The 16329-nt window shown below is 41.0% G+C and overlaps 2 protein-coding genes across 11 annotated transcripts in view; both read left to right on the top strand.

Annotated features, from left to right (window-relative positions):
- CDKL3 (cyclin dependent kinase like 3) overlaps window positions 1–6806 on the top strand; it is a 29806-nt gene extending 23000 nt beyond the window's left edge. For 7 of the 10 annotated variants that reach the window (XM_028718049.2, XM_028718050.2, XM_028718043.2 and 4 more), the window contains 5 exons: window positions 886–1211; window positions 1481–1574; window positions 4303–4462; window positions 6058–6155; window positions 6611–6806. In XM_028718049.2, coding sequence (XP_028573882.1) covers window positions 886–1211; window positions 1481–1574; window positions 4303–4462; window positions 6058–6155; window positions 6611–6649 — 717 coding nt within the window. In that variant the 3' untranslated portion in view covers window positions 6650–6806. The remainder of the gene's footprint in view (window positions 1–885; window positions 1212–1480; window positions 1575–4302; window positions 4463–6057; window positions 6156–6610) is intronic. The other 3 variants (XR_003705228.2, XM_077924527.1, XM_077924529.1) reach the window with 3 other exon arrangements.
- The window catches only part of VDAC1 (voltage dependent anion channel 1), a 376203-nt gene that overhangs the window by 107949 nt on the left and 251925 nt on the right, over window positions 1–16329 (top strand). The gene's annotated exons all lie outside the window — the stretch shown is intronic.

Here is a 16329-nt window from a genome sequence, read left to right as displayed (position 1 = left end):
GCCTCTGTTGCATTGTTTGTCAGCCACACCTGACTTTTAGCAGAGCTGCCATAGGCTGAATGAGTTATATGTTATATAGCCGCCCTGAGCCCGGCCTTGGCTGGGGAGGGCGGGGTATAAATTAAAAATTATTATTATTATTATTATTATTATTATTATTATTATTATTATTATTATTATTATTATTATGATGCTGGTCATGTGATTGTTGCCTTCACGATTGAGATGTGTTGAATTAAGATAGTTGGTGTCCCAAAGAAGGAAAGAAGAGGACATGAGTCTTGTTATGGTAACAAAGTCTGAGAAGCACTTATTGGTCTGTTTTATAATATTTGTATTTTCAGGGCTATGAACAGTGAGAGAAATTAAGGAATGGTTTGCAATTTTAAGTAGGCCACAGAATTAGTGACTGTTCTATTATGTTGAAACTGTGAGAATGGAGAAAATTCCACAACAGTGCAGCATTACTTTGAATACTAATTACTAATAAGCAATTTCAAGATCATTTTTAGATTGTATTCTAGTATTTCATAAACATTTTACTATTGGCTCACTCAGGTTTTTTTCTGTGTCCATGATCCACATGTCACTTCCAGGATTTGACCCAGAAAGTGAAACTGTTGTTCACTTTTGATTGCCTGACCATTTGCCTACCAAAGCTACTAATCTATAGTTGGTGGATTGGGGAATTATGTAGGAATTATACATCTTTTCCTGTTGAATGTATCAAAGAAGAAATTCAAAGTGATTCACACTCTGAAATGAATTGGACACTACTGTTTTTCTTTCAACGCCATGGATCTCAACTCCCAACTTTTTCTATAGGATCAGAATGTAGGTTAATAGAAGGAATTGCTTAATAGTTGTGTGTATTACCTGTTCTAGGAAATTGAAAAGGACAAAAAACCAAAGGAGATGAAGGTCAAAGGGATCAAAATGAAAGGGGTGAAATCTGAAATCTCAGAGCTGAAAAGGAATGAACAAGACGACGCAGTTTCGCAGTGGGCTGCTCTGTCTCAGAATGCTCTAAACATTCCTCATGAAAACAAACTGACAGGCAATGATGGCACTGGTCTGGCAGCCGGCAATGACGCTGGTGGGACAAAGGAGGATTCTCCACAGACACCCACTATGACAATGCCACGCATCAACCCAAATTGCGGAAATCTTACTGCAAATTTCAATTCACACTTCCTGTGCCCTAATTCAAGGTATGTAATGCAAAAGTGAATGCAGGTGGGGAATTGGAATGCTTGGGAAAGATCAATTTTTGCTCAAAGTTTTAAAAAGAAACAGTTTAACTGCTGAATTTAGATAAGCTATGTGTGATTTCTTATCGAGGAGCTATCTCTGCCACAGAGTATGGGGTGGGTGGGGAGATATTAAATAGGGAACATGCTTCATAAAAAATAAAAATCTAATGACATGAGTTCTTAGTTGAGAATGAATTTGTTACTTCATTTATCTGCTTGTTTATCAGATTACCTGAAAAAGCAAAGAAAAGACGAAGTCCTTGGCCACAAGTGTCACAAATAGGTCCAAATAACCGTCAAGAAGAAGGGACTATATCTCAAGTAAGTGTACAGTTTTAAAGATCAATTTGGTTCATCTGGTTATGTCTTTGAAGTATATTTTTAAGCCGATGGTTGCAATTCAGAGAATGATTGACATGCCTAAGGGCCAAATTTGATGCAAAAACAGCAGGCTCTTTCTTTAAACCCACTTGAGCCTGCCAGGTTGTATATAAAGCAGGGAGTGTTATTTTTTTTTATCAACAAGGGTCAGACATAGAGTTGCTAAACAGTCCCCCTGCATTAACACCTCTCTGAAGTCTCTACCTACATGCTCTTCTACTTAGCCCAGCTTTGCTATGAGAAATGAGCTTCCGTTTCACCCATGGGCCCCTTTTGCACTCAGAATCAGCCTTCCACCTCTGCACACTTGCTGGTATTACTAGAAAACATTGAGCACTTGTTGAAAAAATAGCAACAACTAAAGCACTATATGTTCAGGCTGACATTCATACCTTCTTAGCTTCTGGACCACAGCTGTTAAGCTTCAAGTGAATAGACTTACTCCCCCCCATCCTCCACCCCAAAAGCTATGCATAGGTTTTGTCTTTGTTTGCGCTTACACCCAGGGAAAAGTGAAGGAAGAAGGAAGCTTTAGGCTGAGGACGCGGGTGGTGCTGTGGGTTAAACCACAGAGCCTAGGACTTGCCGATCAGAAGGTCGGCAGTTTGAATCCCCGCGACGGGGTGAGCTCCCGTTGCTCGGTCCCTGCTCCTGCCAACCTAGCAGTTCGAAAGCACGTCAAAGTGCAAGTAGATAAATAGGTACCGCTCCAGCAGGAAGGTAAACGCCGTTTCCGTGCGCTGTTCTGGTTCGCCAGAAGTGGCTTAGTCATGCTGATCACATGACCTGGAAGCTGTACGCCGGCTCCCTCGGCCAATAAAGCGAGATGAGCGCCACAACCCCAGAGTCGGACACGACTGGACCTAATAGTCAGGGGTCCCTTTACCTTTACCTTTATGCAAGTAGCAAGATTTTCTGTGAAGGCTGGCTGCATTTTGACCAAAGATCACCCTCAGGGCAAAGGATCTCCTTGTCCAGTTAAAACAACTCACTCACGTATTTTGGAACCTTCTTCTAAGCACTAGCTTTGCACAACTGTTCCTTCACTCTCCTTTCGTTTTGCTTTTTTTAGTGCTGCTTTTCTCCTCTGCTTTTGCTGTATTATTATTTTATTTGTATGGCTACTTACCCCTGAAGGTCTCAAGGTGACTTACATAGCAAAAAATACTCCTTAAAAAACATACAACGCTAATAGTGTTCACGCTAAACATCTCCTACCCCACATGTTCATATCTCCCACCATAAATTTCTCACAAGTGATCACTGTGAAACAGAAAGCAACGAAAAACCATCTATTGAGGAAGCAGAAGACAAATATCAACATTCAAACGCTTGAGTGTACAAAAAAAGTCTTAACCTGGCACTGAAAATGTGTTAGACCTGCTTGTAGAAAAGATGTTTTCTCATGTAACCCTTAGAAGGAATACTTGGAGGAGGATCTCCAAGGACAACCTGAGACTCCATGCAGGTTTAAAAAGAAAAAGGCACTCTATAATGTAATCTGGTCCTGGGCTGTAGAAAGCTTTACAGACTAAAATGAGCACTTTGAATTGGGCCTGTAAAGCAACCTAGAAGTCAGTGCAGACAGACAAGCATGGGTATTATATACTTGAACCTACTGGTTGGTCAGCGGTTCGAATCCCCGTGGTGGGGTGAGCTCCCGTCTTTCGGTCCCAGCTCCTGCCTTCCTAGCAGTTCGAAAGCACTCTTAAGTACAAGTAGATAAATAGGTACCGCTTTATAGTGGGAAGGTAAACGCCGTTCCGTGTGCTGCGCTGGTGCTGGCTCACCAGAGCAGCTTCGTCACGCTGGCCACGTGACCTGGAAGTGTCTCCGGACAGCGCTGGGCCCCGGCCTCTTAAGTGAGATGGGCGAACAACCCTAGAGTCGGACATGACTGGCCCGTACGGGCAGGGGTACCTTTACCTTTTTTTACTGGTCCCAATTGTAAGTCTGGCCACTGAATTCTACATCAGCTGAAATTTCCAAATTCTCAAAGGCAGATGTCAGCTCCTGATCACAAGCAGCTATGGCACTAATTGGACAGGGAGCAAAAAGATGCTCAGCTCCTAGTACATTACAGCGCCAATTGGTAAGCTGGCTTGCAAATGTGCACAAGGATGAGGCTAGTGACTACAGTCACCGAACTGCCTGTTTGCAAGTGGCAATGGATGCTGGAGGGCTGGGGCATGCAAGTCATTAGCCCCAGAGATCTCTGCTGGACTTCATGGGCCATAGCAAATGTCCCAGTATTCTGGGTACTGGGTCTGTTGTATAATGTATAATGTTCACAGGGTGGTGTGGAATACAGTTCAGATATCTCTACTACTGTTGCTCAAGGGAGTCTTCAGCAGATAAGAGAGTTGTCATGCGTCACCGGTAGATTTAACCGGTCCATGGAAATAAACAAATATATTTGTTGCTGGATGCTTGCCAGCTACTAAGGAAAAAAGACCTGTTGATTTTGTCTGAAAGATGCAATTTCTAATAGTTCTTCTAGCCCATAATAGTGATTTATTCCTGCCTGGTGATATAAGCTTCCTCGAAAGAGAGACTTTAAAGATTATTAGTACTTTGTGTCAAGGTCAGAATTAACTACATAAAGGCATAGATAAGTTGAAACTGTAGCACAGATGTTATCTTGGATACATACTGATTCCATTTTTAGAACCAAATAGAGAAGGTCTCTCTGTATGAAAGAGCTGCTCAGATTGATCAAATGGTCACAATAAACAGAAAGAAACGCAATATTTCAAGATGTGAGAAGAAGGACATTCACTTCCCAGAGCTAACCACGGGGCAACAGAAAGAACTGAAAGGAATGGAAAGTATGCTTGCTATCTTCTGTAGATTTTTTTCACATAAATTGTAAGGCTCAGATGAGTTAATCTGAAATGAAACTTAAATATCTATATATAAGATTTGTGGAACGTGCTGCGAAACCGTGCAGTTTTATTTAAGGCTTTCTTTTGATGAGTCAGATTCCTTCCTTTTCAAATCAAAAGCTGCATGCAAATAGAACTAAAAACAGAAATCAGCTCAGGGCTGGAATGTATGTAAATGCTGATTTTATTTATTTATTGGTATTAGAAAGGGCAGTGAATTAAAACATCCCCTTCCCATTACTGCTGCTTCATAAAAAGAGACCCTTACTTGGAGCTGCTTTTAAGTAAATATTTCAAAAGTTGAAAAATACTGTCATGGATCTTCTGTATAGATTTTTCTTTGAATAACAGAACCCCTACTCCACATAATCGCAAACTGCTTTTGAACACAACACACACAAAATTTCAAAATTTTGCCATGTAGCTTGAGGTGAGAGGGGGAATGACTTCCATTTCATAAAACTAAGGCTAAGGTTTCCTTGGGCCGACAGAACTAATTTCAGAGTTCCTTGAATTATGGCTTCTGTATTACGGTTCTGTATTTGAAGTGATTAAAAAGGTTGAGTGGTGTTGGCAAGTGTTCAGTTGAAGTGGTGGGTGGGCATGGCTGAATCTGGCCTCCGAGAATTGTGCTTGCAGCTGCAGAAATTTATAAAAATGAAGCAAAAGGAACCTCTTCCCAACACCACTTGTTAAACTGAGGGGTGGGTACTCCATTGCCCCACAGACTTACCAGGTGTCACCATTAAGAGTTTTTTTTTTCTTTTTTAAACAAATGTGGAACCCGGAGAAAGGCTGGGAAAATGAAGTTGATGGTATGCCAGGTTCAGCATATTACTTATTATTATTATTATTATTATTATTATTATTATTATTATTATTATTATTATTTATACCTGGCCTTTTCCCACTGTTCGGGACTCAAAACATACAATAACAACAAAAACAGCACAGCACAGCAGCACCCTCCCTCATTAAAAGCAATTACTTCCCCGAAGCCTGTTGGAACAAGAAGGTTTTCACCTGCTAGGTGAAGGAGGGAGCCCGTTTAACTTCTCTAGGGAGGGAGTTCTAGAGTCTGGGAGCAGCATGAGTGCCTGCCTGCCTGCCATTTTGTAAAAAGCTGGGGTCTGATGTCCATCTCTGGTGGTCATTTGTGGGGTTTGTGGACTACAGGGCCCCAGAGGGTGTCCCAAAGTCAAGAACTAAAAGCACCACTGAATGAAGTGGCAGGGGGATTAGTGCTCAAATATTTTCCTATTACCCCATGTTCAGCAGAAAAATGCCCCCTTCAGTTGTTTTTTCCCATGTGGGAGGTCACAGAATTGTGTTCACAAGAATCTGAATTTAAAAATGAAAGCTTCAATGATATAATAAGCTCTAAAGCCAAAAATAACTAGTTATCTTTCATTTCAAAAATAATAATCAATTAAATCATGGTTTTCTTTGTTTCCTTGGCTATTGGATTGTACATTTTTGATAATTCAAACTAGAAAAGTATCCAAATCTAGAAATAATTAGGTATTTGTTTGTAAAAGTTAAACAGGTAAGAGTGCTGAAGAGGGAGTCAAAGAAATCTGAAGTATCTAAAATACCATCTTTACTAAATGTGGATCAGAATCGTGAAAAACTTGAGGTAAATTCAAATTTCTTAGCCAGCATAAAAACATGGATTCTGTAACTGAACAGTGAGTTAAGTTTGCCTATGCCAGTTTAAAATAATGGAATTAAAGATAGCTAACTCTCTGTTGAATTGTAGTAAAAGAGTTTGTCAATATTTGGACAAGGTACAAATATTCTTGGACTTAGCTAAAATATATAATTACTGAGTTGTTGAAAATTAGAGAATACATGTAATATTGCATTCTTTTGTCACTCATTTACAAGTAAATATAATGCATAATTGCATTCAATGGGAACATTTCCTAGACATCTGCTAAAAAGCTGCTGAACTCTTTTAGAAATATTGATTGTATGTTTAAAAATGCTTTGCTTTTTTATTTGGAGGGAGATAGTTTGAATTTGATGAAAAAGTGAGTATTCACTAATTGGCTTCTGTCAACTAACCTTATTTTTTAATTTAATATTTAGAACACAGGAAATGCAGGAAATACACCAAATGAAAACTAGCCAAGTTTGCCCATGAAACAGCATGCATCTTGGGAAGAGGTACAATGTCTGGAGGAGTAAGACACTTGCTTTTCAAAAAAACTTTTCATTAAAAAAGTTTCATGAATAACTCTGCATACCACGTGTAGATCCTCTAATAAAGTATTTTGAAATGTGATGGTCACAAAAACATTCATTTTTACAATATACTGTATAGTATTTTTAAGGCTGGGGGGGTTACCAGTGTGGTGCCTATAGATTCAATGGGACCTTTGAGGTCTTCCGCTGGTGCCCATGAGGCCTCTGCCCCTTGGTCATGAGACAATTGGGGTGGTTACCTTTTTATTCCTTGTAAAGCATATAGAACTGAAGGAGGAATTTGGAAGAGTGACACTCTTTCCCATTTCCTCTTTCTGTTCTATGTGCTTCTGAAGGCTCAGAATAAATATACTGAATTGGACTTCTACCCAGTTCCCTTGGAAAAAATGTGTATGCACTTTCTCTCTCTTTTGCGAGTGGTGGGCAGAGGCAGATTTAGGGTAGTGTGACTGGGCTCAGTGTCCAGTGTGGGGAAAGAAGGGGGACGGCGCAGCTATGACATAGTATACATGCAGAATGGAAGGTCAGAGGTGGGGGTGTTGAATTTTGGCCTTGCAGAGGGCGCTACTGGAATTTGAAAGACTAAAGTCCACCCCTGTGGTGGGGCAGATGCAGGGGAGAAAAGTAACTGGAAACTTACTTGTGCCTATGGTACTTGCTCAAAAATACAAAATTTGCTGAAAGGCTTAAAAAAGGTTGCAGCTACTGCAGATAGGAGCCTCACTACTGAAAGATGGCTACCCATACACCAGCAAATTAGGCCTCCTGGACATCTAACATAGAATGAAAGAAGCGAAAGGGAAGAAAGACCCATGCATTGTTGAGGGAGAAGAACCATTGTTCCACTTGCACAAAGCTAACCTTGCTATTATATTGGGATAAGGATATTGTTAAATCTGGCAAGCACTACTAAGGCCCAAAGAAAACTGTAAGAACAAGAATTTGGCTTGTGGAACAGCTCTAGCTAGCTTTTGAGTTTACCTGGTTTGCTTTGAGTCCACCTGCTGGAAAAAAGCAGGATATCATCTTTTATAAAATTAAATATTACTGTGCTGCTTCTAGCAGCAAGAGATGACTGTCTCAGGGAGAAAACAAGTGGATAATTTCCTCAAACAGTTGCTTACTAATTTTTTGAGATAAATCATTGGGTGCTGGAGAACGACAGCTTTCATCATAGGCTCCAAATTCTAGCTAGGCTCTTTCTTGTCCCTGATTGTTCATCAGGAGCAGAACTGAAGCAGAGCTCGCTTATTTGCTTGTAGCTTTCTGAAGTCTGGTTTGGTTGGTATCACACAGGTACTATCTATTTCTCTGCCAAAATACTGATGTTTGTGCCCCTTTTGAGAAGTGCTACTCAGGAGAACTTCCTGCTTTCCGGAAACAACTTCGGGCCCTTGCTAACGTGTGTGAATGTGGGTGTGTGCTGGTGGTGGGGTAAGGAACTTAATACAAGTATTGTGTTTATCTAGCAGCCCCAAATTACTGGGGGTCAGCGAAGCACTTAATAAGCTTTCCCCGGCAAATCAACACACACACAAAACTTAGATTTTAATAACATTTTCCCCTTCAGCACTGGCCCCATAGCCAAAACTCATACTATATTATGAGAATCACAAGCCTTGGGCCAAGGCCTTGATGATCTGTTAACCTGCCTGATAATCTGGCCATGGTCAAAACAGTTGCAATTAAAATAAACAGTGCAGGGCCAAGTACAGTTAATGTTGACCATTTTGGTGGGCCACCTGAATGGAGCTTGTGAATCACTAGTGGTCCACAACTCACAATTTGTGAAGGCTCTGATCTATGAGGACAGATGCTATCTTTTCCTTTGCCTGGAGTAGCAAAGTGTTGGGATGGCTCTGGTCTTTTTTATATTGAGGGGGCGGGTGATATTCAGAAATTCCATCCTCTTCTGGCAATCTGAAATGGTATAGGAGTACACTATGTCACTTCAGGATTCTACATGGGTAGATCAGGCTTAACTGGGTGTTGAAAAGTGGAAAAGGTACCCTAGTTGGAACCAATTTTGCCAGAAAAGGGTAGCTGAAAGCAAATCGCAAAATGTGTTACTCATGTGGAAGGAAGCTGGAACAGGAGAAGGGACCAGCAGAAGGCTGGGAAGCTGCCTGCCTGTCCCCATATTCTTTAATGGAAGTCTGGCAGTTTTACCTCCCCCTAGATGACATCATCAGGACCACTTTGGAACTCTATTCAGTACAGTGTCAGTGGGATTTCAATGGATTTGAACTACCCTGTTATTTTGAAAGGACGCACTTGCTATATTGCTAGATGTCTGGAAGCCATTGTGCCAAAGCAAGTGGGAGGAATAGTGTGAGCTGGAATTGTTTTTTTGAACAGCATGGTTATTAAAGACCAGCTGGCACACCAGGAATTATGAGGCACATTCGAAAAGCCCTAGTTTATTTTTCTCATATCAGTTAGTACATACTCTGCTAAACTGCTTGTATTTTCCAGGTCAGAGAAGCTTTTGGAAACATGTTAATCCAACAAATAGTGAATTAATGCAGCCCCCCCCCCTTTATGGTTTCTCACTGCTTATGTTTTTTCATTCCCTCCCTCCTCAAAGTCTTGATAGATAACAGTAAACATGAGGCAGTGAATTGTTCTATCTTTATATGTTGCAGTCTTTTAAAAGTCTGAGTGTATAAAGTAATTTTAGCTTAGCTCATTAGATGTTTCAGAGCCTATCTTGACTGCACATATCATGGACATTAAACTGAATTTCTCTGGGTGTTCAATTGGGAACCTTTTTATAGGAGTAGGAGAGTATAGTCCCATTGTTGCTGTTCGTAATGCATGGTGGATCAGCAACATAAAATCTAAAAAAGAACACCCAAACCACACCACACTAATTATAGAAAGGCCATAAGCAGAGCATGAATGTAGCAGCCCTCTCCGTCTTGTGCTCCTCAGCAACTGGTATTCAGAGGTATATTTTACACAAGTGATCTCCATTCCCTTGGTTTTACAATACTGTACTTCCTTACTGGTTACGTAGGGAGAATTCTTTTTTTAAGAAAGCAGACATTGAAGTCTTGCGAAATCTCCTGCAAGTGAAGCACACAGGAATGGAAGAGCTTCAAAATTAGGAAAAAGAAAGGGCTGCAAAGTGGAACGGGCTCAATAATTCACGGAAAATTAACAAAGCAAGATGACACTTTGAATTACATTCCACAGGAAGCCCAGAGCAACATCTTCTAGTGGTGAGGAAGTCTTGAGGCCAAAGTCAAGTACTCTTTGAATGTAGTAAATTCAGAAAAGTGGTATACAATTGCTGGAGCTATCTACTGCAGCTAATCAAACACAATGACAATATGCGTGGTAGAGTTACCATTTGTCATATTTTTATTGAATCTGGATGATAAGAAAGGATGCAGAAAGATAGCTACAGCAAAGCCCATTCATTTTTATGGTCTTGTCCTATGTTTTTCTGGCATGCAAGCTTTTCTACTCCTTTGTTCTAATGTAAGCAGGCATCAGCAAGACATACTGAGCTGGTGGACAAGAAGCAAGACTTTCTAAACTCTACATGTGAAAATAATGAATATACACTATATATAAAACATACAACTTATATCTGGCAAGTACATTTCTATTGTAGGTAACAATTGCTGAAGGGAAACCATCATGTAATGAATCACTCATACGCAACAGAATGCAGGGATAGAGACATTCTCTCTTCACAAATATGAGCCAGCCCTCTGATTACAGGTAGGGATGCATGAATCTTAAATTTGGTTTACCACATTTCTGCAGCACTTTGTTAATTTTGTTTTTTAAAATCCTCATAAAAATATTCAGCATTTTAGTATGCCTTTCTCCCAATAAACACCTTTTTGTATGCAGTTTTGACTAATGTACACGCTTTTGCAAACAATTTATCCTAATATAATGCAAGTCTGTATGTTATTTTTCACTGTCTTCTGTTTTACGCACATTTTCCCCCAATGCACACATTTTTGAAAACATTCTTCAGTTGGAGAACTGCACAGCAAATTTCAAAGGGTGGCTGGGTTTCGGTTCCCAGATTGTTTCGGAAAGTCCAAATTTGATAAATTTATCATCTTTAAACGCAAACTGATTCCAACCCCCACTCTCTAATTGAGGGAGAGTGAATTTGCTGTGGCCTGCAGAAACAAATGGTCGCCTCATCCTTTATCACTGATGACACAGATGTTTAACCCTAGCCAGCTATGTGGCAGCAGTGATGGAGGGGGCAGTGAGTGACTGAAAATAGTCAGTTGTTGATCAGCTTCTCAGAAGCAATCCAAATTCTGGCCATGAGGCTACAATTGCAAGTCTGTTTTTCAGACCTGAAATAAGAAATTAGGAGTAATTAGGGGCGGATTATTATTTTTTAAAGCAAATTATTTGTTTCCTATGCATGGAAACTATACAAACTTGTATAAGGCAAAATTACATCATACATACAACTATTAAGCTATAATTAACAGAATGTGGGGGGCTATTGATTCACCAGTGCCCACCTGCTAATTAACACTGAAAATTCCTTCTTGTTGCAGTTTTAAAGCTTTTGGGGTCACATGAGAAACTCCAGTTCAGAACAATGTGGCCATTCTTTATATGAATTCCTATGGGAATTTATCTGAAAACTATAGCAGACGAATCCTTCTGCCCCAGTAGTTAAATCATAGTATTTGGAGCCTGGCAGACTGATAAATCATACAAGCAATGATTCAGTTTGAAGCAACTTTTAGCATTTCTTAACCTTTCTGACTTGGCTGAATAATAATAATAATAATGGTAATACATATTTTATTATTTATACCCCACCCATCTGACTCGATTGTCCCAGCCATTCTGAGCAGCTTCCCACATAAAAGAGAAACACAAGTATATGTCAAGCATTAAAAACTTGACAGGGCTGCCTTCAGATGTCTCTGGAAAGACTTACAGTATAACTTCCCTTGCAATCCAATGGATAATAAGCATGAGTTACTTTAGCATGTTCTTTTGTGTTCCCCACATGAAGTCACAGGACAGAATCTGACATGAATGATTTAAAGCCTTTTTGTGAAGTCACAAGAACTGCACCCATTTCTGCCCAAGGCCAGGCTGACTCATGAGAGTCTGTTGCCACATCTCTTGTTTCTATAGTAATAATTGCATCGACTAAATAAAAGCAAAATGCAGTTGCTTATTAATATCGAATTTATGACTCCCTAAATGTGCAGGTCTCGGGCATATCTCTGTTGCTTCCCACCGTGGGAGCATTTTAAAAGCTCCACACAGCTGGGAATGTGGCTCAGTGTGCTCTCTGAAGTAACAACAACCATTATGATTTGACTTAGAGGGAATTTTAAAAGAACCCAATGCACAGAGGTACCGTGAGGCCCTCAAATAATATCATGGCAGAAGCTCCTTTGGGCTCCTGGACTGCAATGTATTTAATTCAGTTATAAATTCCAACCTCTCCATTCCCTATATTAAAACCTCAGTTGATCTGGCTGGGAGCAGATTTCACAAAAATAGACTAGCTTTCCCCCAGTCACAAACTCTGTCTTTCAAAGTCAAGGTGTATTTCTTCCAGGCACAAGTTCTGCTATTGAGAGCCAGTGTGGTGTACTGGTTAAGAGCGGTAGTCTCGTAATCTGGGGAACCGGGTTTGCGTCTCCGCTCCTCCACATGCAGCTGCTGGGTGACCTTGGGCCAGTCACACTTCTTTGAAGTCTCTCAGCCCCTCTCACCTCACAGAGTGTTTGTTGTGGGGGAGGAAGGGAAAGGAGATTGTTAGCCGCTTTGAGACTCCTGAAGGGGAGTGAAATTCGGGATATCAAATCCAAACTACTCTTCTTCTTCTTCTTCTTCTTCTTCTTCTTCTTCTTCTTCTTCTTCTTCTTCTTCTTCTTCTTCTTCTATTGTAACAAGCAAACTACTGAAATAAGCTAATACAGTAAGTAACTGAATGTGGCTTCCCTGTCTTCTAAACCTATTGCATTCTGATGCATTCTTTCCCCATCTTGTTTTACCTGGTTGCAAGGGGTGTATAGATCGGAATTTGAGTGACGCTGAGAATGGCATGGGCACACACGTGAATTATGAATAGCACAGGGAAACACCCTATTTTTTCTCCTCTGAAGTACGTCATATGATTGGAATTTGGCTGTGCTTCAAAGCATGATGTAGTGAAATGCAACAGGGTTTAACAGCAGTTTCCCTGTAATAAATTATTTCCCAAGGTCTATATTCCTTTTAGCTGCACTTCAGTGGAGTTAAAGACCTGCCAGAGTAAATAAATATATATGTGGTTTTTGAGGAAGCCTTCACCATATATTCCAGCTTTTGCAATTGCATCATAAAATAGAGAGCAATCTAGATGCACATGTACATATTCCAGCCCTATCAAGTGTTTTACTATACCAAAGTCCCTTTTTCAATGCTATCAACCCCACTTTTCTTCGGTTGGTTAAATTTTCACTGTTGAATGTTCAGCCAGTCATAACGTTAGTCCTTGCATTGTGCATCTGGGACGGGCTACACTACGTGTTCTCGTCACTGTGACACTGCACAAAGCAGGAGTTGGACACTAAAGAGACACTTTATCTCGGAAAGCAGAAACAAGCATGGCATGGGAGGATCCTGCTGCCCATCATGCTTTTCGCTTTGTTGATATTGCTGATGACAGGCGCTCTGAGTCTTACACATCTGCATGATGACAAAGCAAACATTCCACAGGGGCAGCTTTTCTTTGGTGAGAAAAATGCTGCCTGTTGAATTTCTGCAGCTCATAAGAATCCAAGTAAGGATATGAAACCTCTCTCTGGTGAAGAGGTGGCAGTCATACCTTGAGCATGCCAGCCTCATGCCTCCACCCTCACTCCAGAACACACCTCGCCCTAATCTTAGCTCTCATGAGCCCTGCATGCTCACTTTAATGGTGACGTGACACCAATAAATTTGATGTGTCTTTTTCTTTTATCTCATTGATATTGTTTTGAACGAATATACAGTACTGTGATGGCAGTGGTGGAATTGTGGGTGAGGGATTGGCATCAATGGCAGCTTTCCACCTGCTGTGAATAGCTGGCTGGGGCACTGGTTTGGATCAGGACTGTGGCAGGAACAAGGCATTAAAGCCCTCCTCCCCCAGGCTGTGGTGCTGATCTGCAACACGGCTTCCTGCTCAATATCGGCTATTTGTTCAACTTAAAACAAAATTATACAAGAAGAAGTGAAATATACTGTAGTGATTTCATGCTCCTGTAGTGATTTCATGCTCTTTATTACAGCTTGTAAAACAGTGATTGCCCCTGAAACCTCAGGCTTTTATATACATTATTTACACAATGAGTCCTGTCTGATTGGATGATTCTGCTTCCTTCCTGGAGCCTGATTGGCCTTTTCCTGCAGGCCAATCAGTTGTTGCATTCTACGATCCTACCAGCCTAATAGGCTGATTAACTTCCTCCAGGAGCCTGATTGGTCTTTTCCTGCAGGCCAATTAGTTGTTGCATTTTAGGATCCTACTTGCTTAGTACATTTGCATTTTAAGATCCAAGCTTAGTACATAACAGGAAGCTTCCTCTCACCTACTTGTTCTCGTTGCCCAAACTTCTCCTTTTTTCCTAGTTACTTCCATATATGGAACTGATCACAGTGCATAGGTGTACTTCCTTAAGAGTCAAGCCTTAAGCACAGTTTTCTCTTTCTTCGGGATCCGAGTGGGTTTGAAGGTAACACCACAAATGGCTTTGTTTTTAAGACCTCCGGGTATAGGGTAGTATATAAATTCAATAAATAAAAAAATATAATATAATAAAGTTTGTGTTTTCTCATTTTTATCTTGTTGAGGGTTTGATGGCCTCAGGCTGTGAAGCGGTTTATACATTTGTAAAATAAATTAAACTGGTTTAAATTGTAGTCCAACAGCAATGTATGAAGGGCTACAGGTTCCCCACCCCTGAAATACAACATTCCAAAGAACGTCAAGTCCTTGAGTGAACTGTCAAGTTAACACAAACGAAGCACTTGATAGCCAACAAAACCTGTTTCTGGGTAAGTCATTCCGGCCTCTGGGTTACAGAAACTTACACGCCTTTTCTTTTGAAACACTTGCACATTTCCCTTTGCTCAATGCCACTGCTGTGTATTTAACCTTCCCTAGTTTCATCTCCTTGTTCCTTATTTTGTTTTACAGTAGCTGTCATTCTTCAGAGTCCCAGGCCATTTGAAATCCCTGCCTCAAGCCTCTTTTTAACATTGGCAGAGCATTTGCTTTTCTCTTCTCCCCTGCCTGATCTGGCTGTCAATTTCTCACGCCACACTTCATAAAATTTGTCCTACAAGGGGTTGGTGTCTGTGAGGGCAGGGGGTGGGGAGGGGATGGACGACGACGGACATTATTCAACTCTCCGAATTATCCAGATACAGACATCATATGAGAATTCTGTGTTTTGCTTTATTCTTGAGGACATTGAGAACCTCTCTGGGAGGCCACACATTGGTTTGGGGCAGCAGTGCCAAAGGGAAGGTTGCTTAACCCTTTATCTCATGTCATTTTTAATATTGAAATTGACCCCTGCTGCTAGCCTGAATAAGAGTGTGCATGTGGTGGCTGAGGGGGTGGGGGGAGAGATAAGTGTATACGTATTGTTTCCCGACCCAAAAAGCAGTATCAGGGGAGTGATTTCCATCTGAGATATGTGGGCAGAAAGAGTTCAATACCCCTCTCTTAAGGCTACTATCCTGATCTAATTTAGGAGTTCACATGCCTGCTTCTAAAACACACACACACACACACACACACACACAATTAATTATGGTGATGATGATGATATCAGGAGTGCAATACTGTATATTTTGTGGGCAGACCTAAAGAAATGGAATGTAATCACTGCTGAATTGAATGATACCATGTAAACCAGGCATAGGCAAACTCATCCCTCCAGATGTTTTGGAACTACAACTCCCATCATCCCTGACCACTGTACTCTTAGCTAGGGATGATGGGAGTTGTAGTCCCCAAACAGCTGGAGGGCCGAGTTTGCCTATGCCTGGTGTAAACAATGGATCCAATTTGCTTTCTCCTTTGCTAGCTCTGCCATTTATTGGGTTCAATAAAATATAGTGACTGATATATATGACTCTCATCAACTGGGATTACTGCAGATATTCCTTTCTTTATCCAGTTGTGCAAAAGGCAGATCAGCACAACCTGTGATCTGTCAAGCCATAAGCAGCCTCCCTGTGATACATTGTTGCTTACTCAGCAAACCACCTGTTTTTGCAATCTGCCTGGGGCAAAGGGCTGTCAAGCAAATGCCAGATCACAAATGCCAGCTTGGTGTAGTGGCTAAGAACGGTGGACTTGTAATCTGTTGAACTGGGTTCGCTTCCCTGCTCCTCCACATGCAGCTGCTGGGTGACCTTGGGCTAGTCACACTTCTCTGAAGTCTCTCAGCCTCACTCACCTCACAGAGTGTTTGTTGTGGGGGAGGAAGGGAAAGGAGATTGTGAGCCGCTTTGAGACTCCTTAAGGGGAGTGAAAGGCGGGATATCAAGTTCAAACTCCTCCTCCTCCTCCTCCTACTGTACTGGGCTTTTGTGTTTGGAAAATCATG

This window comes from Podarcis muralis, chromosome 2 (assembly GCF_964188315.1).
Source record: "Podarcis muralis chromosome 2, rPodMur119.hap1.1, whole genome shotgun sequence".
In the NCBI taxonomy this organism is placed as follows: domain Eukaryota; kingdom Metazoa; phylum Chordata; class Lepidosauria; order Squamata; family Lacertidae; genus Podarcis; species Podarcis muralis.
This window is presented reverse-complemented; position numbering and strand designations above follow the sequence as displayed.